General features: G+C 45.4%; 1 protein-coding gene across 1 annotated transcript; it reads right to left on the bottom strand.

Moving 5' to 3' along the window:
• Positions 1-934: 934 nt before the first annotated feature.
• On the bottom strand, positions 935-27047 carry TF (transferrin). Its single transcript, XM_028730915.2, has 17 exons — positions 26888-27047; positions 24185-24354; positions 23503-23614; positions 22344-22538; positions 21150-21285; positions 18590-18645; positions 17468-17640; positions 14017-14194; positions 13364-13515; positions 10322-10412; positions 9305-9346; positions 7049-7213; positions 5780-5936; positions 4713-4777; positions 3192-3376; positions 2654-2837; positions 935-1177 (listed from the first exon to the last, which is right to left on the bottom strand). The coding sequence occupies exons 1-17, from the start codon at positions 26928-26930 to the stop codon at positions 1137-1139; spliced, it is 2145 nt and encodes a 714-aa protein (XP_028586748.2). The 5' UTR covers positions 26931-27047; the 3' UTR covers positions 935-1136.

Below are 27047 nucleotides of genomic sequence, written 5' to 3'. Positions count from 1 at the left end.
CCTCGGAAAGGAGCAGGGCAAGGAGAAAACTGCTCGGAACCATACCCAGAAAGTGTGGGTCACGTAGAGAACAGCTTTCTAGGCATGGCACAGGCAGAAGTATGGATGAGCCCTAAGAGGTGAGGGCTGAAACCCTGGAGAGCCACTTCCAGTCAGACCAGACAATACTGAGCCAGATTAAATGGTCATACTGGGATAAGGCAGCTTCCTATATTCCTACAAGCCTCCCCCCCCCCCCCCGCAACACTAAGATCTTGCTTAGTCCTTGTGACACAGTTGGAGCTTGTGTAAGGATGATCTGCCTTGGCTTGGTAACCTGTATAGGTGTATTGCTTGGTAGCAGGTGATTTGTAAACAAGTGGGGTAGCTGTACTGTATGGGCTCTATTTTGGATGCACAAACTCCACACACAAGCAGCATCCTCTTGGCTTTGTGGAGCCCATCTCCCAAAGCACTGCTCGAGTACATGAACTGTTTTCTTGCAGGAATTAACAGGCCCAGGGTTGAGGTAGGTAACTCTGAGAGACAAGACAAATAGGAACTCTTTGCTTTGCTTCTTCCAACTTTGCAAATCAGCGTTGTAATATAAACCATCTATAAACTGTTCCATGCAAACTAGAAACGAACCTATTCCTGTATGCTGGTGTAGTGCTGAATCTTTATTGGCCTGAGTCAAAACCAAACTGGAGCAACTCCCAAACCAATTAAAAGCGAATCAACAACAGCAATTCCCTGATGGAATATAAGAGGAATATTCTATTTATTACAGCGGGTCTTCTTATGTTCTTAGGGGCGGAGAATGTGTGGCCCTCCAATATGCTTCAGCCGCAGCCACCGTAGCTGGTAGATCTGAATAATGGACGTTGTGACTGTCAGGCTGTAAGTTCCCTACCCCTGCCCTAAAGGAATCAGTAATCATAGCCAACAGGATGAATTAGCTTGTGAGAGTTACTTTTATTTATTTATTTGCACTAGTGACACCAAGGAGTTAAAAAGCCATACAAAGAGAAGCTTGAACACACTTTGTTGTGATGTTAAGGAGAAAAGAAACAGTTGGACAGATCCCCAAGTTAAGGCAAGAAAGAATGGTGCTTCTAATGCTACTCATTCATTACAAGGAGCTGCTTTTCATCACATTAGACATCATGATGGTGGAAGTTGCAGACCTTAAGGAGTTCTGTAACATAAAAACAGAAAGAAGAGAAGAGAAATAAAAAGGAAAGTTTAAGATCAGCACACCAAAACAGACAAACTCTGGCAATGTTTCGTAATGCCCTAGAAACCATTTTACTCTCATGGAAATTTGTCTAAGACTTAGGAGCTTTGAATATGGGTATGGACTCTCTCAAAGGTCTGTTTTGTGCAGACTAATGAAGGAAAGGGAGCATGAACAGTGTAGCTAGCTAATAACATATTTCATTCAGTTTTCCTATCCAGAATATTGGGAATAGGATGATTCTATAGGATTCTATAGGACTGAAAAACCGACATTACCATTTTGTGGCTTGACAGACGTCAATGTAGCTTAGGCCTGCGGTTTCTGTGTAGCACATTAGCAGCAACAAATTCCATTCCTACAAATCCCTACCTCAAATAGCTTTCTTATTCTTTTGAGAACTCAACAGGATGAAAGAATGCACGAATCATCTCTGAACTTGAAAAAGGTGAGTTGCATTGGCTCAGTGAGGAAAACAGCATGTTCAGAGCTCTTAATGGTGTTTCTCTGTAGCAGGGACTAGAAACCCATGGTCCCCCAGATGTATGTCATGCTCTGAAAGACCTTTTCAGCACATATGTGTGCGCGCACACACATGTACCTTTACATACTTTCTCCATTTTAGCCAATACTCAATTCCTCCTTTGCCACAACTTTGCTAACCATTCACTTCACTTTCTATATATGATATACTTTATGGATGATCCTATCAGGAAAATCCAGACTGCTTTGTTTTTAGATCTTAGTCACCTAACCTTTTTTTTTATATTAAAAAAAAAAGGGTGGAGCTATCTAAATAGTTTTGAGAATGATCCAAACATTGCAACTCGTCACCTCTTATAGTAGATCTGCTTTGCAAAATTGTTATAGAATATAGTGGAGCACACGTTTAAAAATTCACAACAAAAATTCACAAGCCAAAAGTGGGGGGGGGGGGACAACTTAATAGTTTATGAAACTGCCTTTTAAAAAGGTCATGTAGCATTGGTCCTTACTGATATTTACTTTTTGCCACTCACTTAAAATGCCCTTTAAACTAGACTCCCCCAACCTGGTACCACCCAGATGTTTTGGACTGCAGCTCTCAAGTGTCCCAGCTGGCATGACTGATGGTCAGAAATGATAGGAGCTATAGTCCAAACCTTCTGGAGGGCACCAAATCAGGGAAGGCTGCTTTAAAAAAAAAAGATGCAGAACAGAGGCGTGAAACCTGTGGTCCTTCAGATGTTGCTGGACCATAGCTCCCAGCATCCCTGACCATTGATCATGTTGGTGGGACTGATGGGATTTGTATTCCAACAACATCTGGAAAGCCTTGATGAGGAAAAATATAATGCTTCCTCTTCGACTATAAGAGAGTACTGTCTAGACTGCAACTGAAATCCAGTTTTTGCCTGAAGCTGACTGGTGTCATCCATCCCAGTGTATAATTGATACCTGAAGGTGCGAATTTCTTGAATCCACCAATAGCAGTCAGATATTGCTCGCCAAGATAAGCAGTGACGGTCTTTTCTTTTGTGCTAACTAAGCACTGAGTGCCATCTTTGAACAAGCTATCTTTGGTTTCAGATTGGAACATTTGGAAATCCCCTTCTCTTGATCCACCGTTTCCAAAAAAACCCTGTAATTAAGGAAGAAAAGCAGGATTCAGTTAGTTGTCGTGTTAAAGTTTTGGTCACCCACTTTTTGGTAAAAGGTTGTGGTGATCAAATGCCATCCAAATGGTGTGTCAAACATTTCACAGTTGTTCTCTTCCTACTGAGCGCTCCTTAATGATTAAACTGTTCCTACACTTCCCTTGATTGCTCCTGGGTGTCTGTTGTACAAAGAATTTTGTCCAACTGTGGCTACCTCTGCAGAAGTGGTGTGATTTATTTACATACTATTTTTAAAAGCTATCACAAGCCAACAGATTTATTGTGAGTTGTGATCTGGGAAGTCCCCTTAAAAAAACAAAAAACAAAAAAACCCTCACCTGTTGCTCAAGTAACACACGACGGACAGTGTCTGCTTTCCCAGGTGCTGCAACTACTCCATGAGTAGGAACTGTGGCCAGACCACATCTTTCATAGTCTTGAACTGGACAGCGATCGCCATTAGGTCTCAGAAGTTCAAAATCGGAAGCCACTTTGTTCCTTACCCAAGCAGGTTTGTTTTCTCCTGGGAGGAAAAAAGCATGTTAAAGATCATAAAGCTTTTATTGTTCTATTCAGGGATCTGTCAAGTGAGCACTCTCCAGGTGCCCCTGTCCCTGATGTTACATGACCCACCAACACCTACAGGTGGATGCAAATGGCTGCACAGGGGAAGAAGCCTTTATATATTTTGGTATCTTCATGTAGTATTGGAACTTGCTTCTTTAAGAGGAATGGCTTAGCAGTGGCACAGCCTAAGGGGATATATTTTTCTGTACCGGTAACTTCCATGAGAATTGTGACAAGTGAAAGCAACTGAGTTTACCTGCTCCTTTCCCCCCTTTTCTTTACAGCTTGTAAAAGCAGAGTTTAGTTTATTGTATGCAAATGAATTTTGTAAAAAGAAGGAGGAGGAGGAGGAGGAGAGCATCCAACAGCTGTCATTGCCCTTGGCTGTTGCAATATGCAGGCTTCCTTGTAACTGGGAGCTCTGATCATGCAGGGTCCCCAGTCTCATGCAAGCCACCACATAATACAACAGTATGTGCAAAGCTTCCCTCTGCAGGCAATCATGTAAATTCACAGCTGTCAATCATGCAAAGGTGGCAGACCATGAGTTGTCAGGGGCTGAGCCAACAAGAACAGCCACACTCTCTCTTTTGTGGAGTGCTTGGGTGGAGGACAATGACTGAATAGGGAGGGTATGGGTATGGAACTTCCAGTCCAAAGACCAAGTGCGCCTCTCCCAACAACCTCTGTCTAGCCCTTGGGACTCTTTACAGGCCATACCCTTCTCTGCACCATCAAGTGCTTTTGCCTGGCTAGAACATAACCTACTGTACACTTTGGCTTTGCCTTCTGTTAGGTCTGGCATTACCCACCACTGGCATTACCACTCTGGAAGTGGTTGGCAATCTGATAAAAAAAAGATGTTTCCATCTAGCAGTAAGGATTCACAATCATAGTGAACTTTGGCTCAGCATAATATTACATATAAATTTAACATCCAAATGAGGACTTTGTTCCTTTCAATTTGAATACAGTTTAGCCATCAGGGGCCAAATTAAATTGCTTCAGATTTCACATTTCCATGAGCCAGCAGTTAGCCATCCTCAGTGTAACTCATGCAGGATTTACCCTTCTTTTCAATGGACTTGCTAATTGACTTGCTGTTTAGATGCTATTCTGCTTGGACCCCTCTTGTGAGCAGGGGACGTTTATGGGCATGTAGTGATGGGGGAAATAGACAACCATTTCTCTATCAAACCTGTGACCACTTTGTGAAATTTGTGTTAGGTTAATCCACAGGAGTAGGACTCCTTGCGCATCCTGCTTAGGTCTGGCATGAACCTTCCACATACCTTCTGTGTTCTCCTGGACTGTGGTGTGTTTAACAAAGGCTACATCTCCTGCCTCAATCAAACACCTAGAAAATACAATTAAAAGAAAAATGTTGGTGTGGCATTTGTCAATTCCTTCAAACCAGACTGCTGAAATGAACTTGAATATTTCCAGTTATGTTCAAATGGATTCAGAATTTGCAGTGAGAAGTGAAAGACGCAATTAATCACAGATGATAATTTGATGAGATGCTGTGAACTGAAAAGAGTTGTGGCCAATTCAGTGTAATGTTGAAATCACGGCAATATGCTGGCAACCAGATTTCTTTTTGCTATTTACCTGGATGTATATTTAATAGCCATGTTAAAAGTACAGATTAATATGTTTTACTTGAAGTGGGAGAAATGTTATTTGTGCTGATTTGTTCCACCCACTAGGTGGAGCAGTGATTTCATTTGAGACAGAAGTCAAAACATCTTAGTTTGAAACTTGCTTTCAATATCCAGGTTTTGACATGGAATATGTGTGCTTGTTGTTTGCAATTCAGTACCCACAAAGTGATTGCTTCTAGGCTCCACATACCTGAGATAAAGGGGGGATCCTAAGCAGAACTTTGCCCTGCCAATTTTAAAATTAATACTAACAAGGCTTATATCCTGCATAGGATTTTGAATCCTGGGAATTCATGAAAATGTTCTTTAAAAACAACAGCAGCAATAATAAGCAGTGCTTTTTTTCTGGGTGGACGCAGGGGGACGCATACCCCTAAACGTTTTGTGAATCTTTGTACTTTTGTCCATTTACTGTATTTATTTTTCCTGATTTGAACTATAAAATGGTGATTTTCTTGAGTCTAAATGAGAGTCCCCCTAAACATTTTTATAGGGGGGGAAAGCACTGATAATAATAATAATAAGTAACAGGAGGAGGAAACTGGGCCTGAGGAGGCATCTGATGGACTAATAGAGACAAAATACTGAATGGCTCGTTGCTGCAGTTGTTTAAGATTTCTCTTTGAAAATCTCATGGGTACATTCCTCTATCATCTCCTGAATAAGAGTTTGTTTTTAATATCCAAGTTACCTACCGGAAAGCACCACTGTAGCCGAAGTATATCTCGTTGCTGTTAGCTTTGCACTTGTGTTTGTCAGCGAGTGCCCCTCCAGTACCCGTGCCCTTGCACAGCTTGCAGAGTGGACTGCTAGGTGGTGATCCTGGAGCACAGCCTTCACTGAAGAATGTACCTGACAGGAGAACATGGAATAGTCACATGGAATTCTTCTGTATCTGTTCTTGTAAGATGGCCACATATCATATTTGCAGTGAAATATTTGCACACAAAAAAGGATTGCTATTTGGAATGCCCAATAGAATAGAGGAAAGCGGATTCCCCCCACCATCTTCTTAAAATTTCAGTCTTGTTGGCTGGCAGGCTAGCTATCTTATTTTAAAAGTATCCCACCCATCCCAAAAATATTTTGGTTGCATCCAATGTAGTCATTTAGAGTAGATTGACTGAAATCAAGGTAGGACCTAAGTCAACCATGATTTCAATGAGTCAGCTCTAGAAATGACTGTGTCATGATCCAACATATCCCCCCCCCCCCCATGTGATGGTTTATCAGCCATCTGGATTACCACCATAGACTAACGAAACATTGCCAGCCAATCCAAGGGTATTCTCCAAAAGGCAGTGCCATACATTTGTACTCAGCCATTCTTAAGCAGGCGACTGGAATGGCAGATTCTCAGCACTCCATCCTGGCCAGATATCACAAGGTGCACACCCGCACATTTCAGCAACGTGGTAAGTGTTGCGAAACATTTAGCAGTATTGCACTTACAGTGCTATATTTTACTGCAACTTAAACAAAATAGGCAGGAAAGTGCTGGGCTGGGCAGAACAATGCAAAGCACTGGCTAACTGTGCTGCAGGAAATAGTGAGGTTGGAGCAAGTGGAAGTGTCTATCTCCTAGTCCTTCCCAGCTCCTCCAACCTTGCTGGTTGGGGTGTTCTGCCATGTAAAGCCCTGCCCTTTTAAAAGGACAACAGCAGCGCCAAACAGTGGCATGCAGTGAATTTTTTCGTAGGGGAACAGTTAGGGCCAGAAGTGTGAGCTTGCAAAGGTTATGGGGTGGGGGTGATGTCACACATGTGAGCATCGCACCTCCCTCCTTAAGCCGGGCAGAAGATTCCCAGGCTTTGGAAAGGAGGCACTAGGTTTCTGACACATAATGTATAGGGTGAGATGGCTTGTTTACATATTTAAACAGGTTGTATACCACTTAACCACATTTGGCTCCGAAGGGGAGTCATGTGCAAAGTAGTTAAATAAGTGAACATGAGGTCACTCACTAATATTGAAGTTTCCAATGTTCTCCTGGTAAAGCAAGCCCATGGGGATGTTATAGCCAGCAGTCCTATCAACACCAGTATGGCAGGATTTCTTTCCTCTCATTCTCTTCCAGTTGAATCCAGTATCAGTTTTCTTGACAACAGCAACAGCAGTGTAGCCCTTTACTGGAGACAGGAAAGGAAAAGGGGGAGAAAAATCTCAAATAAGACCTCAAATCAAATGAGACCTAATTAATGGAGGGAGGGAGCCAAGTTGGCCCATGAAAGCTTGTAATTCTCTCACATGCTGAATGAATGAGTGGGTAGGGTCTTGACTACCTCTCTATTGTTGTGTCCTTATTTGGAAAATAGGCATAAGTCAAAAGGATGCTTTGCTCATAGATCAGTTTGAAAACTGGGTTCTCTGTCCTGGCTCCCACTTTCAGATGAAAAACCCAGACTCTCAGCTCAGGAAATCCTGAAAGTTTTATTAAATAAATCAGCTGCATCTCTGCTTCACTCAGGGTTCAGGTTACAAGGCTTAATGGGTACACTGGCAGAGTCCAGGATGCATGACCAGACGTGATTAAATGACAAGAAGGAGAATTGTGTAAGCTCACTGTTATGTCCTGAGTTTTGAGCTCCTTGGGAGAGAGGTGGGTTATAAATGTAATAAAAAAAGGAGCTAAAACATTGTCCCAACACAATTGGTGCACCCCTCCTGCTCTACTTATGAAGGAGCAGAGTGTGCTCCATCACTAATGAGGTTCCTGTCCCAAGTGAGAAGACTGAGCAGAGAATGGCTCTGCTCTGCTCATGCCTGCATTGATAGCAATGTGTCTTCAGCAACAACGTGGTCCAACCTTCTGACTGTCCCTCTACCACCAGCCTGGCCAGGTCCGCTCAGCCACCAGGGGAAACTCTTTCCCAAGAGACAGGGGTAGGGGTGGGTCTGGTTTGGCTGGCTTCTCAGGAGGTGAGGTGGCACCTGCCTCTGTTGGCTCCCCCTCCCCTTCTGAGCTATCTGGCCATCAGGGGCAGGACCCTCATCCTTGACACTGCTTGAGCTGTCTCTACATAAGGTAAAAAAAAGGTAAGAGAGTTTTCCGGGTCATGTGGCCAGCATGACTAAACCGCTTCTGGCACAACACTGTGATGAGTGCCAGAGTGCACAGAAACACCATTAACCTTCTGGCCACAGCAGTACCTATTTATCTACTTGCACTGGTATGCTTGCAAACTGCTAGGTTGGCAGAAGCTGGGACACAGCAACAGGAGCTCACTCCATTGCACAGATTCAAACCGCCGACCTTCCGATCGGCACTGTCTCTACCTACACCCTTCATGGATTTGAAAGAGTTTTAAAGCTGGCAAACACATTTATATAAATACTCTTGGTGGCCAGGGTGAGAACTTCAATACATAACACCCCTCCCCACCGAGATAAGGCATTAGTTACAATCATAGGGGTTCCATTACATACAGCAATACAGTGGTGCCTCGCAAGACGAAAATAATCCGTTCCGCGAGTCTCTTCGTCTAGCGGTTTTTTCGTCTTGCGAAGCAACCCTATTAGCGGCTTAGCGGCTTAGCGCTATTAAAGGCTTAGTGGCTATTAAAGGCTTAGCGGCTATTAAAGGCTTAGCGGCTTAGCGGCTAAAAGGCTATTAGCGGCTTAGCGGCTTAGAGAAAGGGGGGGGAGCGAAAAAAAATCGCAAGACTCGCAAGACGTTTCCATCTTGCGAAGCAAGCCCATAGGGAAAATCGTCTTGCAAAGCGCATCGAAAAACAGAAAACCCTTTCGTCTAGCGAGTTTTTCGTCTTGCGAGGCATTCGTCTTGCGGGGCACCACTGTACCCTTATTGGTTTCAGTAAGGCACATAAGCATATTAATTGACCCTATTCACCATACAGCTTTACATGTTCAGTTCTGTTCCAGCTTACAAATAAAGAGCTGCTTTGGAGAAATCGCTGCGTTGTCTGCTATGTCTACCCACTTTTTAACAAATATGAATGAATATACAATTATATTTATATAAATACAGCTTGAAATGGAAGTATAATATTAGACCCTCTCCCTCTGTCTCTCTCTCTCAAACAAACATTGCACAGAAAGTTTTATCCATGTTTTTAGGTGTTGGGTTGTTGTTTTTTGAATCACATGTTTTCTGCCCTGGGTTCTTTTGAGAGGAAGGGTAAGACATAGATTTAACAAATGAACAAAAGCTTTAAATCCTAGGTTTACTCTCCATGGCTGTATGTCCCAGAGTTACCCACCTGTTGTCTCTGTTTCTGGATGGGCACATGCGGCAGGGTCAGCTACAAAGAGAATGAGAAAGAGGTTCTGGACACAATATTCCAAGACAAAGAGTTGTATCCAAAGTAGCACTAATGAAGTCATTCTGCCAGCACAAGGATTTCTGCTTCCCCCTGTCCTCCCCACTTTAAACCTTTGGGGCAAATCTGAGGAGGATGCAGAGTGCATGTCTGGTGGTGAGTGGGGGGAAGAAAATGAGGGGGAGTTCTGTTGTGCAAACAGAAATCCTGATGGGACATGCTAATTGAATACCACCCCAAACCCACCCAGTTTTTGCAATGCCATAACAGCAATGGGAGTAAAGCCATTTGTGGTCACAGACCTGAGGGACAAACACCAGGTGCTTCCTGAGAACTTATAATAAAAGTGAATCACATGCAGAGCATTGCTTGGCACACCTTCATAGTGATGTGCTCTCATCTGAAGTGACAATATGCTTGCCCATAAAGGTAAAGGGACCCCTGACCATTAGGTCCAGTCGTGACCAACTCTGGGGTTGCGGCGCTCATCTCGTTTTATTGGCCGAGGGAGCTGGCATACAGCTTCCAGGTCATGTGGCCAGCATGACTGAGCTGCTTCTGGCGAACCAGAGCAGTGCACGGAAACGCCATTTACCTTCCCGCTGGAGCAGTACCTATTTATCTACTTGCACTTTGACGTGCTTCCGAACTGCTAGGTTGGCAGGAGCAGGGACCAAGCAATGGGAGCTCACCCCGTCGTGGGGATTCGAACCGCCGACCTTCGCAAGCCCTAGGCTCTGTAGTTTAACCCACAGTGCCACCCACGTCCCTATGCTTGCCCATAGGTAGGTATAATAAACACAATGCAAAATTGGTATAAAACCTTGAGCCTGTGGGTCAAAATCCCCATTGGGCCCCTTGCAGAACTGCAATGAAGGTGTATCAGAAGTTATTTCCAGATGTGTGCTTGTGATAGTGTGGGCTGTATTGAGTCAAACTGCCATTTTCCATACTTACAGTAAACTTCAGCCATCACTGGCACCAAACCGCACATCCCGGCAGTGTAGACAAACCCTCCGTCCAAGCTTATGGCATCAGCCTCATCTTTCTGCAAAGAACATCAGATATGCTAATAGCAAACACATTCTCCACATGTGAAATATTTTATATAGCCAAGACAACATCATCCATGCATGAAAGGGAGCATCGGAAAACATGAATTGGGTTTGAAGCAAATTTGTTCCTCAGGGGCATTATTCAGTCGTTGCTATTTATTGCAATGTACCTGCTTTCTTTGGAGAGGGATTATGAAGGTGTGCTTTTATTGCGCAAAGAGCACTTACAGTGGTACCTCAGAAGTCGAACAGAATCCATTCCGGAAGTCCGTTCAACTTTCAAAACATTTGGAAACTAAGGCGCAGCTTCTGATTGGCTGCAGTTAGTTCCTGCAGCCAATCAGAAGCTGCAGAATTCACATCCGACATTCAGGTTCCAAAGAACGTTCGAAATCTGGAACGATCACTGCCGGTTTTCTATTGTTCGGGAGCCAAAACATTCGACTCCCAAAGCGTTTGAAAACCAAGGTATGACTGTACGGGTATCTACTTGTAATGGGAATTGTAGCTGCTTGTGTGTAAGCCACCAACTGCTCCAAGCTGCTTGGGTGGTTAAACCTTTCCCTGGCTGGACAGCCCTCATGCGCGGCTGCTTCAGTCGCTGGCAGAATCCGTTAGTGGGCGTTTCCTAAACTTCTTCCAACATAAAAATTCCTTGACCGCAAGTCTCCTCCTAGCTTCTCTGCGCGGAAGCCTTCTGCGCAGAGTAGGCGTGCCAAGCGGAGGTCCTGCACTCTCCCCGCTGATCTCACTGGAAGAGTCCCTGAGCCTTCCCTCCAAAGTGCTCTCAGCCTCCCCTTTCTTCTTGGTGTCACCTTGATTCCCTTCCCCCACGGAAGCTCTCTCTCTCTCCTTGCTAGTTCCCTCCCCTGCATCATCGGGGCGACTTCTCTCTCCGCTGGTCTCAAATGTCAGTTCCCTGACACTACTCAAATGTGTAAGAGATCCATATACAAATGTAACAATCTGGACATAACCAGTATTAGAGAAAATCCTCTTCTTTTTGTTATGCTTGCACTTTCCCAGTCAAATTGTTAAGCCTGTAAAAGGCTTAAGCCACGAAACAGTAGCCCTGCATGTAGTTATGCATGTGCCATGAAAGCCTTCCTCAACCTGATACTTTCCATCTAGAGATCACCAGATTGGCTGACCTTTCTAAAATTCAACCTCCATGTTGCATAATAGGAAGCATGTTTAAAATCTTGTAATTCGAATTCAAATTTTGCAGCTTGACATTAATCTCTCAGCCTTCCAGGCACTGAGCCTGGAAGCTGGAACATAAATACACATTGTGAAATTAACACTATATAAAACTTCTTTGGCTGCAGCCTTGCTCACAGGTTAGTGAGCTCTGACTAGAAAGAATGGGGAAGACTCAGAAGCTAGTTTCCTCCAAACGTTTCAATGTGTCTGAGCACAGAATGCACATGGTTGGTATCGTCCACACCAACATTTAAAGTACTCTCACAGCCCTTTAGGAAGGGGAAGGCAGTAAATGACACTTGAGCTCCTTGGGAGCAGAGGTGGGGAAATAGAATAGTGCAGTACCCAATAAGATGCCCTCCAGATGCTAGACTACAACCTCCATCAGTCCCAGACAGGATGGCAAATGGGAAGAGATCATGGGAGTTGTAGTCCAACAACACCCAGAGCTTACTATATTGGATATCCCTGAGATTCATAGGTCAAAGATAAGATAGTGTTCTGAGTGGGCAGGGGTCATTCTGCATGATTCCCTGAGTCCCTTCCGATTCATCTGTGGAGGTAGAATGTGTAAGAGCAATCTTGCCAAACTGGTTCCTTTATTAAGGTAATGGCTTTGGCTGGTGAGTTAAGTACAATGATCAGCATAACCAAAGAGGTTTCCCTGTGCTATAGAACAGGGGTCGACAACCTAAGGCCCATGGGCCACAAGCGACCCACGGGGGTCTTTAACCAGCCCCAAGCTGCCCCCGAACCGAGCCGCCCACTCAGTGAGTCCCCGTGCACTGCACTAAACTGGCACAGCGTGGGGACTCACTTCTGTGGTGCCGGAAATTGCGTCTGCACAGTGGGGGTGCACACTCACGCATGCACGCGATCCAACCCACACGCTGGAGTGAACTGGCCCAGGTGAGGTAAACCTTGCCAACCCCTGCTATAGAACAAATGGGTGGGACTTCCTGCTTCATATGAAGATATTTTAATTTATGAGAGATTTTTCTTATCTATCTCATTTATATTTAACTACCTGTGGCCTTTTAGACATGGGTGGGATGTTTTTAATGCATTTCTCTTTCCTCTTGGCTTTAATGTCTCTAAAAAGGTAAAGGTACCCCTGCCCGTACGGGCCAGTCTTGACAGACTCTAGGGTTGTGAGCTCATCTCACTCTAGAGGCCGGGAGCCAGCGCTGTCCGCAGACACTTCCGGGTCACGTGGCCAGCGTGACGAAGCTACTCTGGCGAGGCAGAGCCGCACACGGAAACGCCGTTTACCTTCCCTCTAGTAAGCGGTCCCTATTTATCTACTTGCACCCGAGGGTGCTTTCGAACTGCTAGGTTGGCAGGAGCTGGGACCGAGCAACGGGAGTGCACCACACCGCGGGGATTCAAACCGCCGACCATACGATCAGCAAGTCCTAGGTGCTGAGGTTTTACCCACAGCGCCACCCGCGTCCCATTTAATGTCTCTATGTGGGGTTTATTGTATGTCCGTTCATTTGGCTGTGAGTCGCTTGTAAAGCAACTAACAAATTATTGTAAAGCAACTAACAAATTTAATAAATAATTTTTAGAAAACTACAGTTCCCAATATTCTTGGAGCATGTGGGGAAACATGCTTTAAATGCATGATGTGTACACAGCTTCAGAAGCAAAACCACACTGGATGGAAGCAATGAAACCCAAGTGAGGACTCACAGTGGCAAGGTACAAGGGAAAGGGGTGTGCCGCTCAAAGCACTTACTAAGATCTTGATGATGCAGTCATCAGGAGTTTCTGCCACAGCACACTCTATGGAGCCTCCGCTCACTCCACTCCATGAGTCGCACTTTGTTTGTTCAGCCTTGCCCACTGCGCACCACCTGATCCTCCCTTCGGTATCAGGGGAAGGTCTGTCTAAAGGATCAGAAAGGAGAAACTCAATTAACCAGGAGTTCTGATGCCTCATCATGCTGCAAATTAAGTGCTGGTAGAGGGAAGTGCTGGTGACTTCATCAAGGGGCTCTGGACAGCTGCCCCAAAGTCCAACCCTAACTGGCACCAGTGCTGTTACATGTGTAGAGAATACCAGCAGAGATACTTCTTACCACTTCTATCTACTGTGGGAACCTGAACCTCCAGTGACAGAGCTGGATCCAGGAACACCCCCCCCCAAAAAAAAATGCATTTGATCCCATCCAGGACAGGCAATGTCTCAACTTAACAGATCTGAGAACCACTCACCCACAGAGCCTTTGTCTTGTCAGGATTCAGACTCAGTTTATTAAGCTAATCTAGCCTGCCACTGCATCCAGACACCAGTCTGGAGCCTTCTCAGCCATTCCCAGATGATACAGAGAAATAGAGTTGGGTACCACCAGTGTACTGATGGTCCATGGCAGCTGATCTCCTGCATACCTTTTCTGATGGCCCGAATAGCACCACAATACTGGGAGCCCAGGTAGAGTTGAGAATCCATTAACTCAGGTACACGAAGAAGACTGACAGCAGAATCCTTGAATAGAAGGTCTTTGGTAGGACCTTCAGGAGAACCAAAAAGTTTGCATCCAGACTGTGGGTTCTGGGAAGCCAGCTCCTAAGATAGCAGAATAAATATTCATTGAAGAGTGAGAAAAGGTAAGAAGAAAACATGAAGTCAGATGGAGTCCATAGAAGAGTTTTGAAAACTCATGGTATATGCTTCACCACTGCCAACCTCGCCAAAAGCAGGTCAATTCCATCTCTCTCCATCCCTTTTATTTTCCAGTGGACACCTTCAACATTCCATTGGTTCACCTGCCCTCAACTTAACTGCTAGACTTGCATAGTCTACCTGACTTCCACTTCCTTTTTGGGGGTCTAATAAAGAAACAACGAAGAAATGCAGAACTGTAACGTTGTTGTTGTTGTTGTTGTTGTTGTTGTTGTTGTTGTTGTTTTATTTTTACCTCACCCCATATTTTTACCCCAGCCACCTGGGTGGCTCCCAACAGAGGCCTAAAAGCAGAACAAAACTTCAAACATTAAAAAACTTCCCTAAAAAGGGCTGCCTTCAGATGTCTTCTAAAAGTCAGATAGTTGTTTATTTCCTTTACATCTGATGGGAGGGCGTTCCACAGGGTGGGCGCCACTACCGAGAAGGCCCTCTGCCTGGTTCCTTGTAACCTCACTTCTCGCAGTGAGGGAACCGCCAGAAGGCCCTCAGCGCTGGATCTCGGTGTCCAGGCTGAATGATGGGGATGGAGAAGCTCCTTCAGGTATACTGGGCCAAGGCCATTTAGGGCTTTAAAGGTCAGCGCCAACACTTTGAATTGTGCTCGGAAACATACTGGGAGCCAACGTAGGTCTATAAGGACTGGTGTTATATGGTCTCGGCAGCCACTCCCAGTCACCAGTCTAGCTGCCGCATTCTGGATTAGTTGTAGTTTCCGGGTCATCTTCAAAGGTAGCCCCATGCTGAGTGCATTGCAGTAATCCGAGCAGGAGATAACTAGAGCACGCACCACTCTGACAAGACAGTCTGCGGTCAGGTAGGGTCTCAGCCTGCATACCAGATGGAGCTGGTAAACAGCTGCCTTGGACACAGAATTGACCTGCACCTCCATGGACAGCTGTGAGTCCAAAATGACTCCCAGGCTGCACACCTGGTCTTTCAGGAGCACAGTTACCCCATTCAGGAGCAGGGTGTCCTCCATACCTGGTTGCCCCCTGTCCCCCCAAAACAGTACTTCTGCCTTGTCAGGATTCAACCTCAATCTTTTAGCCGCCATCCATCCTCCAACCGCCTCCAGGCACTCACACAAGACCTTCACCTCCTTCACTGGTTCTGATTTGATAGAGAGGTAGAGCTGGGTATCCGAATACTGATGAACACCCAGCACAAACCGCCTGATGATCTCTCCCAGTGGCTTCATATAGATGTTAAAAAGCATGGGGGAGAGGATGGAATCCTGAGGCACCCCACAAGTGACGGTCTGAACACACATCCCCCAGCACCACTTTCTGGACATGACCCAGGAGGAAGCAGCAGAACCACTGTATAACAGTGCCCCCAGCTACCAGCTCCTCTAGACAGTCCAGAAGGATTTCATAGGTGATGGTATCAAAGGCCGCTGAGAGATCCAGCAGAACTAGGAAACAGCTTTCATCTTTGTCCCTAGCCCGTTGGAGATCATCAACCAGCGCAACCAAGGCAGTTTCAGTTCCATGGTGAGGCCTGAATCCCGACTGGAAGGGATTCAAATGGTCCGCATCCTCCAGATGTGTCTAGAGTTGTTCAGCAACCACCTGCTCAATCACCTTGCCCAAGAATTGAAAATTTGAGACTGGGTGATAGTTGGCCATATTGGCCAGGTCCAAAGATGTTCTTTTAAGAAGCGGTTTAATAACCGCCTCTTTCAGCGGGTCTGGGAAAGCTCCCTCACAGAGGGAAGCATTCACCACCCCACAGAGCCCATCACCCAGCCCTTCCCGGCTCGCTTTTATTAGCCAGGATGGGCAAGGATCAAGGAGACAGGTGGTTGGTTTCACTCATCCAAGCAGCCTGTCCACATCCTCGGAGGTAACAGATTGGAATTGATCCCATGCAACTTGACTAGACAGGACTCTAGCACTTTCCTGCCCCAGCCCTGCTCCCACATTAGAGTCTACCTCTTTCCAAATCTGAGCGACTTTATCTGCAAAAAACTTCATTTTGGCGTCCTTACCAGGCCCCGATGGTGCAGGTGGTTCTGTTAAATTGTGAACCACCTGAAAGAGTCTCATACTGCTGTTTTCTGCAGATGCAACAGAGGCAGTAAATAAAGTCCTCTTCGCTGTCGCTATTGCCACTTGGTAGGCTCGACATTGAGCTCCAACCTATGTCTGGTCTGATTCAGAATGTGTTTTCTGCCACCTGCACTCTAGCTTCTCAGTGATTGTTTTATCACCCTCAGCTCCAGGGGAAACTACGGGGCTGTCCAGGCTCCATGCAATCAGAGAGGGCGCTTCAGAGCCAGACAGTCGATAGCCCTGGTTAACTCCGCATTCCAGCGGGCCACCAGGGGATCAGCTGAAAGGCCATCAACATGGGATAAAATATTCCCTACCACTCTCTGAAAACCATTTGGATACATTAAGTGGTGGGGGCAGACCATCCGAATAGATCCTACCTGCCTGCAGAGGGGAAGGGTCGCAGAAAAGTCCAGTTGCACCAGGAAGTGATCTGACCATGGCACTTCTTTTGTTTCGCTTTTATTGTCAGATCACCCACATCCATAGAGGTAAACATCAGCTCTAAGGCATGTCCATGACTATGAGTTGGGCCAAACTTATTCAGGGACAGCCCCATGGAGGCCATGCTTTCCACGAAGTCCCGAGCGGCCCCTTGTAAGGTCATGTCAGCATGGATGTTAAAATCCCCTAGGGCAACCAAACTAGGTGTCTCCAGGAGCACATCCACCATGACCTGAAGCAGCTGGGCCAGGGACAAGTTGCTCTATATACTTCGGATTTCTAGGACCTCAACATTTCATAAGTCCTAAAGCAGGCTTGTTTGTGTATGTTTCCATTATTATGGGTTGTAGTCAACTAAGTCCAACCCACTGCAATTAATGAACTAAAGTTAGTCCTGTCCATTCATTTCAGTGGGTCTATAGAGAGTAGGAGTAGCATTCAATATCACTCTATGTGTGTGCGTTACTTAATTTACAAACTTGCATGCTTGGAAGTCCCCCATAGGTCTTACAAATCTTATGTGCAGTTGTTTAACTGTGTGTTGCTGGTTTTAAGCGGCCACTATATTGTAAATTGCTTTGGGATAGGTCATTGAAAACAATTTCTGAAATACATACACACACACACACACACACACACACACACACACACATACCATTGCTTTGGAGAGGACCGTCCAGATCTCATCTGCCCGACTGTCGGTACTCCGTGCTACCACAGCATGAGCAGGGACTCTAGCCAGAGAACACTCCTTATACTTTTCAATAGGCTTCCTACTGCCATCATCACAGAGCAGCTCATACTGGTTCCTTTCTTCTGCACTGAGGGCTATGAAAAATGATAGCAAGATTTAAAGCCAGGTATGTAAGATAGGTTCCACCCTGAAATGCTAGAATACCAAAGCTGAGAAATGAGAAGCCCATAGACTCATAGAATGGTAGAGATGGAAGGGACCACAAGGGCCATCAAGTCCAACCCCCTGCAGTGCAGGAATCTTTTGCTCAACGTGAGGCTTGAACCCACAAATCTGAGATTAAGAGTTTTGTGATGTCTAATAATAAAAAATGCTGAAGGTGAAACTCTACAATTACTGTACATGATACTGATTCCACCTGTATATACTGAGAGTCCATCCAGGATTACAGTGGTTATAATTTCCTGCAGGAAAGCATTGTAGTTCAATGGTGGAGTACATGTTTTGCAGGCAAAAGGTTTCAGGTTCAATCTCCAGTATTTCTGGGTAAGGCTGTGGCAGAATCCTTCCTGAAACTCTGGACAGCTACCGGCAGTCAGTGTAGACCACACTGAAACAGTAGTTTGGCTAAGCATAAGGCAGATCTTTCAATGTTCCTTCCAAGGAATGCTCAAGTGGTTACTGTACTATATAGGGTGTTTGATCTTAGGATATAATAAATGAAGTCAACCAGGTGCTGGAACAGCCTAATTGCATGACCTTTTCACAAATGAAGTTGTGTATTTTTTTGGCACTTGCTACAGTGTGGAAAAAGCTGAACCATACAGGTTTCTGCACATATCGTCAGCCTTCATGAAACCAACTCAGTCCATGGAACTCAACACAAACTGACTCAAAGATGTGAATTCCGTCTGCACAGAGGGTTGAGCTCTACTAGGAACTTTGGGGCAGTAGTGTGGTGCCTTCCAGGTTTTGTGGACCACAGTCCCCAGCATCCCTGACCTTCAGGCAGTGATGGCAGGGGCCTGATGGGAGCTGGAGTCTAACAACATGTGAAGGGCTAAACTTGCCCTCTGTCCTTACCTAGTACAGTTGCGTCTTTCACAAAGGCCACATCTCCAGCTCCATCTTTCAGACATCTAGAAGAACAAGCAGAGGAAGAAATATTAGAACAACTGAATTTTTGGGTCCTTACACCAACCTTCTGCGTGTTCAAAGAAGCAGAAAGGAATTACAGATCCTGAGCATACAAACTACTATTCTTTATTTTCTTCAGCGCCAGCAGAACACAGAAGTCATACAGTCCATAACTAAAGAACTTAAAAATCATAATACACAGATAAAACATGGGTGGTCTCAGAAATGACCAAGCACAGGAAATCGGTTCCGCTTCTGAGTGGGACCGGGTTGCGCTTGGGCCACCACCCACCTCAGCGTAGCGCGGGGTAGTGTTCTGCGTCACACTGAGGGTGACCCGGCCACGCCATTTGCCAGGCGGCCAAACAGGGTGCTGTGGGGGTGTGGCCGGTGCTAATTTAAACTCTGGAAGCTCCTCTTTCAGCCTCGCACCACGGATCTCTTGCCCTCCCACCCTCTTTTAGGTAGGGTCGCTGGCCTTGCTATGGACTTCGGTTGGTCGCCGTTGAGGGGCCTGGTAGGACTTTTTCCACTTGGAAGATCAGCACCAGCCATTTGGTTTTCGCCTACCTCATAGCAATCATCACAACTTTGTAAGGTTTTGTGGTTAGGCATTGGAATAGCAATGTGGGGAGGAGGAGAGGTGCAGCCATCACCTGCCCCTCCATGCATAAGGGTATTCTATTAAAGGAATCTGGTGGTGTGGATCTTGTCCGAAGCCCGTGGAGGGGCTAGGGCCATGCCACGACCCCAGCAGGAACCCAGGGGAGGCTCGAGTCGATCCTCATTGGCGGGGCTCACCCTACTGGTGGTTTACCCTTCCAGACTTCCTGCAAGGCGGGCAGGAGTGTCAGATATAGTCTGTTGATGCCAATGCCTAAGCCAATACCGCTCACATTCTGTAACCAATAAAGTTGTGGCCTAAATTTTTCCCATTAACCTAAATTCTGTGTCCTTGTCTTTATTCTCCTAGGGGTGGATTGGGGGTCTTGAAGCGCAAATGAGTAGTAAGAGTGTGGAAGAATAGGTAAGGTGAGACTTTGATAGTTCCAGAAAAACTTTCTTCCGGAAAGGAAAGACTTATCGTGAGGGAATAGAGAGGAAATCAGACATTGCAAGTTGAGTGTTCCAAAACAGAAATCATAGCAAAAACTCATAATATAAACAACAAAGAGTCAGGTAGTACTTTAAAGGCTAACAAATGTATTATGATTTAAGCTTTTGTGGGCTTTATGATCTGGAATTGTACTCATCAAAAGCTTATGTCACAATGAGTCTGCAGTTCTTAGGGTGTCACAAGTTTTTTTTATCATGTTTTCTGGAACAGATTGAAATGACTATCTCACTGGAAATTGACAATAAAAATTCATTTTTCCACAACCTGATGGTAGAACTTTACATTGCCATGTAGACCAGTTTCTTGCTACCCATGGTAACCAGAATATACAAGACTTTGAGGACATTTTAATGCTTGCCACATAGTTGTGTGCCACAGAAACTACTGGGAGACTTCCACACACTCAGTCGTTTGTGCATTTATTGTGCAAAAATAAATAATCTCCATCTCTTTCTGCACTTCTGCAATGATTTGCAGATGCATCCACACACAGAAGAGCAATGTTGCTATTGTGATGGCGGTACAGTATAAATGTCACATGTTCTGAAAATGTTCCTGACATCTGTTGGATATAATTTCCTGTCCATGCTTGCACCATTATGTGAAACTTTGTTTTCCTTCATTATTAAAAAATGTCTTTACTTATGTGGAAAATGGCAGCTAAGCTAGCCCACCCGCAGCAATGTCTAGCTGTTTTGGAAACATTCTGGTTTGTTTTTCACTGTTAGGAGAGTGGATTGTTTTTATTCCTTTGTAGAGTTCCACCTCTCCTGCACTGGAGTGTATATCTGGCTAAAGTTTTGTTTTTAACCCTAAAAGACATGTTGCAGAGGTTTTGATTTTTGTCAAAATCATGGCTAGGGAAGAAAGTGTTAAAATTCAAATCCCCATGTACGATAGTCCTGAAGAACATTCCCTCCTCCATGGGCCTAGCATGAAACAACAAGAACAAGAACAAGAAGCCCTGGCATAATTGCTAACTACCATTTAAAACAGAGTTTCCAGGAAGCTGAAGGCATCACCTGTGTATACACAGCCTCTCATCTGATGCAGGGTAGAGAATCCACTGCACAATAGAAACATGTCTATCTGTACTTGTATGTTTCTAAATAAACCAAATATTACAAAAACACCCCATCTCTGCCAAAAGAAGGTATTGATGCTCTTAGGATCTCTTGCTGTTCAAGGAAATGGGGAGTGTACCATCAGTCCTTTGATTGTCCAGAAAGGCTCTCAGGTTGCATGTTTCCAGTGTTCAAAAATTGTGTTCTGCCTTTCAGAACAAACTCCTCCTTTTCCTATTTTGGTTATGAAGCACCTGAATTTCCTAGGGCTATGATACCCCCCCCCCAAAAAAAAGAAACCAAATGGAAAATGTGTGTTACTTACTGGAAAGCCCCTGAATATCCAGCGTAGGGATCGTTCCGGCTGCATTTTTCATCACCTTTTCCAGCACAAAGACGGCACAGATTTGGTTCATTTTTGCAACCTGGGACACAGGAGCCTGAGAAAAACTTGGCGACAGCTGTAAAAGACCACACAGGCAAGGCATTGGCAGGTCCTTTCTTCTAAATAGCATTCACCTATTAGTTTGCATCAGGGATAGGTCAGCCACACAAACGTCTCAGTCATGGCCTTAGAACGCCAATTACTGTCAAGGACAGCACTCGCCTCTTGGTAGAAAGCAGGTGGAACACAAAGTCCAAGGAGTTTCTGTGACAGGGGTGATGGACCTTGGCCAGATGCTGCTAAACTCCCATCCTCCCTGACCATTGGCCATGCTTGCTTGGGCTGAGGGAAGTTGTAGTTCAGCCACATCTGGAGGGCTAAAGGTTCTCCAACCCTGTTCTGTGATGTCCCAGAAAACAAATCTCAGACCATATGCTGTTTCAGCAACTGCAGAGGCATACAACTTGTGATAGACATCCCAGAAGCTTCTGCAATGTTATATCAGCAAGGTAGGGCTGGGAAAACTTCTTTCAGTCAAGGACCACATTCTGTCTCAGCTTGCCTTCTGGGGGCCATGTGCCAAAACAAAAGGTGGGTGTGGCCTAAACAAAACAGGAGTTAGCCTCCTCCATCCTCTCTTATGCACGCACACACACACACACAAATTCACACAAGCACACACATACACAGGATACCAGGACACACTTCTCAGATCATGCTCTGCAGCCACTTGGGTAAATAAAATGTGTTGCATTAACCCTGGATTTTATACCTGGTACCTATGAAGAGTGGCTATATGTAAAACATGTGCTGGGTCACCATTCCACTTTAGTAAAGGGCAGAATGCCAAAATTCCCAGAGGGTGTACACCAGGGATGGGGAACCTCTCTATCAGGACACTCCTCAGGCCACCACCACCCTGACCTGAAGAACAAAAGTGAGTGCTTTTCCTTGGCTAGAATGTGTCTCTGAACTATGATAACACCTCTTGTTTCTCTGAATGGAGGATGGAAAGAAATCTCTGACTTCTGTGTGGCTGGAAAGTAATCTATTCAACAAAGGTCAGGTGAACCTTCCTGCCCGTTCTCGCTCCATCCACATCAATCTTGTGGCTTTCATCACTCTGCTTCTTACCTTTTTCTATAGGTTCTGTTTCTGCTCCAGCCCATTCTATAAGACCAAGATTCAACAACCGCCCCACTGGCATAACCCAGCCTGCAGATCTGCCCAAGCCAGTGTGGCAAGATTTCTTCCCTCGGAGGTCAGCAAGTGACTGAACGGTATTTTTCTTCACAACGGCCACAGCGTAGTAACTGGTAACAGATTCTCCTGGCAGGGAGAGAGAGAGAGGGCATATTGTGACCTGTGCGGCAATGAAGAATAATAGAATTGTAGAGTTGGAAGGGTTCAACCCCCTGCAATGCAGGAATCGCAACTAAAGCATCCATGACAGATGACCATCCAACCTCTGCTGACAAACCTCCAAGGAAGGAGAGTCCACCACAATCCGAGGGAGTCCGTTCCACTGTTGAACAGCTCTTACTGTCAGAAAGTTCTTCCTGAAGAACTTTCCTACTTCTTTCCTAGTATGGAGACCTTCTCCTAATGACTCTTGTCTACTAAGTTTAAGAACAGCTCACTAGAGTGTATTATTACAGGATATGGCTTGCAAATTCAGCAAAACTGCATACAAAAATCTGTATGTTAGGAGAAATGCACTCAAGAAGCTTGATGAACTTTCATGAGGACTTTTTTAAAAAATCTAATCTGATGCAGAAATGTAGAGAGCTGAATTTAATAATGGAAAAATGAGAAACTGGAAGAAACCCAAACTGACATGTTCTTCCACTCCTAGCACTAGAGAGTCAGTGTGGTGTAGTGGTTAGAGTGATGGAATAAGATCTGGGAGAGTCCACCACAAACCAAGGGAGTCCGTTCCACTGTTGAACAGCTCTTACTGTCAGAAAGTTCTTCCTGGTGTTTAGTCAGATTCTCCTTTCTTGTAACTTGAAGCCACTGGCTCCAGGCCTACACTCCATGGGCATGTAAGGCCTACTCCAGAAGCACTCTCAGGTGGACCTGATGGGTCTCTAAACTCTAACTCAGAGGACTCCATTGCAGTAGGCCCAGGAAGATCTGGGGCTTAACTACTCCTCTGGGAGTGGGCTTTAAGCAGGCTGGGCTTTAAGCAAAGCAGCATATTGCAGCAGCACCTGAACCCTTATCCCAGCTTGGGCCTTGCCACAACACAGAGCACAACAGAATTCTCAAAATCAGCCCTGTTGAAATTTACCTCCTGTACTTGTGCCATAAACTTCAGATACAACCGGCTTCAGGTTATGCGGGGCCAAGCCTGCATCATAAATGAGACCACCATCCAGGCTGACAGCATCTGCCTCGGAGGCCTGAAAACACATAAGAGTAGACAAATGGGAAGAAGAAAACACAAATGGGAAGGAGAAGTGACAGGAATGAAAGGAGCTAGAAAGACTATTGTACCACTCAGTGACGGATGGATTCCAAAATTAACTGAGCTCTCTTCTCTTTTTTCACAGTGCCAGAGTCAGAAAGGAGGTATAGAGCAATCTTAAACTGATAATTTAGCCCAGGGGATCAAGAAGGGACTTCCTTTAGTGTTCTAGTTGCCTGGGATTTTGCTTTAGGTTGCTGCCAGGCAGTATATAGGCAAAGACTGTTTTACCATTGATTCCTCCCAGGTTCCCTGACCGCAGGGATTCTGCCAGCCACTTCTGTGATCAGACAGAACTTTCCAAGGTCTGTCCCTAGTCCACCCAGTTCTGTCTCATGGGCCGCTCCTAGCTCCTGCTTCTGACCCTAACCAGGGCACTAGGATCTTTGAAACAAACCATTTTCTGCGGAGTTGACAGACCCACCAGCAAAAGTTTGGTTCGTCTTGCACACCGAATTCAGGGAAGTCCCCCAGTGTTTGGGTCCAGCTTCCACTAATCACTTACCGCAATGGCACTGATGCAGTCATGGGGACTGCTCTTCTTCACACAGCTGAATTGTGGGAAAGATGCAGGTTGCTGGGAGGTACTTAAGCATTCCTGCAGTCTTTGACACTTGCTCTGCTCAGCCGTTGATGTTGTACACCATCTTACCCCGGACGTTGCAAAACACGATGCTGTGAAGAAAATGAAGGAGGGGGAGTGTTGTGATATCATGGGCCATGAACAATGATAACGCTGCTTTGTCTGAAGTCCACCTCCCCAGATGTATGGGATTTTTTTCCCCATCTGTGCAATTGTCTAATACTAGGATCAGGGTAGGAAGATTTGCTCACCAAACTTCCCCAACCAGATGTTTTGCACTGCAATATTCATCAGGCCCAGCCAACATGGCCACTGGTCGGGGATAATGGGAGCTGTAGCCAATATCATCTGTTAGGGACCACGTTGTGGAAGGCTGTTTTAAACTAACCTTGACTATCAAGGCAGAATCTTGAAGATCTGGAACTGCTCCAAGATGCCTACATAAGGTACACATCCTTGAATTGGTGTTTCCTTATTGTCCATGTAAATGAGATTTTCTCAAAGCTGCATGTTTTTCAGTGCATCTCTACAGATACTGTCCATCAGAACTCTGTTGGCTTAACCTACACACAAGAGTCTCAATCCAGGTCTTGCACTGCATCACACTGAGCAGTCGCATACTGGTCCCAAGACAAAGACTCAGCTGTTTAGAGGAACGCAACACTCTTCGTTTAGTCTGATGTTGCAGTACTTAAGGGCAATGAATTATTTCAGTCCGTGGTAGCTGAGATTTTTATTCAGCCTGTGATGAATGCCAGCTGTGCTGTCACAAGTCAAGCCAGAGCTATCACATTCTTTATCGAAAGAGTCTGGAGAGATTGCTTTCACACTCTCAGCCACACATGCTCAAGCAGCTATAAGCTGTGTATGTGATAAAAGGGAACCACACGGGGTGAAGGCATCCTCCTTTGCTTGACCCTTTGCTAATTTAAGTTTATTGGTTAACTTTTCTAGTAAGGCGGTTTCGCACACAGTCATCCCAAGACATGTTCGTGCTTCAGGAATAAAATCCTGCTACCACCAAAACCTGGACACATATTAAACACCAGGGGAAGATTCCCTTATGTACTGAAAGTAATGTGCTGGGGAGAGAGGTTCATTGGGAGCACATAATGGGAGGTGAATGGGTAAAGAACACATCCATCCATCCCTACTCCCCACAATACCAGTCCTAACTGTCGCTTCCTCCCAACACCAGACGCATTAATTGCACTCATGCAATTAACACAGCCCTATTCATTGTAGCTTAATTCCAGTTGATTTGAGTCTAGCCCTAATTAGAAGGGCAATAGCTCAGCAGTAGGGCACTTGCTCTGCACACAAGGCACCCCATGTTCAATCCCCGAGAATCCTGGGAAAGAATTCTGGGAGCAGTGGTCTCTTAAGGGTGCTTTGTGAAAAAGAAACCGCAGCTCGCAGGATTCTTTGTGGTGAAGATGTGTGTTGGATGTGCTTTAGATGCAATGGTGTGGTTACGAAACCATGGATTACATGCAAACATGGGGCTCCCAGTTTGGGGAGATTTGCAGGAGGGAATCAGCTGCCAGGAGGAGGGTGTTAAACCCTTTCCCTGACCACATCTCCCTCAAGCTGTTTCTACAGCTATCTTTCTGCAGCTGGAAAACAGCTGGGAAGAAATACAGTGGGGGAAGGGGGAAGCACAAGAAGATTTAACCACCATACCGTCCTCCCCAAACCTCCCCAACAAATGCCCTTTATCCTACATACACTTTGCAAATGTGGGTTTCTGAACCGTTTCACAGACGACTATGCAATTCTGCCCTCCTGTCCTGGTCAAAGCACATCACCATTGTGGGATTAATAATGGTACTGGTGCCCTTTCCAGAAGGTAGAGTTGCATACCTCAAATACTATTCCTTAAACCCTATCTTGCTGTTCACTGTACCTAAGATTACATAACTATATATTTATAGTTAAGCACTGTTTCAATCTCTAAAAAAGGTATTCTGGTTGACGGTTCAGTGTGTGCATAAATGGAAGCTTCATCACTTAAAGTTCAGACCCACACTAGACATTGAAATTACATGGCTTCCCCCTCACCCAAGATCGTGGGGAATGTAGTTTACCTTTAATCAGTGCTATTTTTCATAGAAAAAGAGGTGCCATAACTCACCATGAACTTACCTTGTTTCCTTATAATGATAGTGGTGCCTACCTGAGAGGTGCCAGAACTGAGTTCTGGCGAGTTCCAGCTGAAAAAAGCCCTGCCTTTCACACAGCTATAATCCCCAGCACACTTAACAAATGCCAGTTCCCAGGACTCTTTGGGGGAAGCCACGCGCTTTCAATATATGGTGAGGGCATGACCGAAGATAGCAGAAGCATTCAGCTCAGCAGGGCTCTTGGACTGAGACCTCAACAAAAGGCAGGAACTGCTGCAAACCAGCGAGGCTTTCTGCCATCCCAAACTAGGACTTTGCTGTTTTCCATAAGGAAAATATTTGAAAGGCTTGCAACCCTATTTCTTAAAAGGCAAGGAATGGCAGAAATTAAAATGGCATGATTTTTAAAGGATTGCCATTGTCTGAGCACAGACTCTGATTCTACATTGCAGCCTTGAAGTGCCTTTGACTTGTCCCTTTCTGCAAGCCTGCATCCACTTACCCAGAAGCCCAGTGAACAGCGCAGCTTGGAGAGCAAGCTTCATGTTGTCTTCTTCCTGGAGGCTTTGAGAGAGGTGTTGCAGAGGTGTCTATCACAGACTGCTCCCACGGCGTCTGTGAGGCTTTTGACTCAGCAGCCTTGCCTTTTTATAGAGAGAGTG

Source organism: Podarcis muralis, chromosome 6 (assembly GCF_964188315.1).
Source record: "Podarcis muralis chromosome 6, rPodMur119.hap1.1, whole genome shotgun sequence".
NCBI classification, from domain to species: domain Eukaryota; kingdom Metazoa; phylum Chordata; class Lepidosauria; order Squamata; family Lacertidae; genus Podarcis; species Podarcis muralis.
Note: the sequence above shows the minus strand (reverse complement) of the source record. Positions and strands in the feature narration are given on the sequence as shown.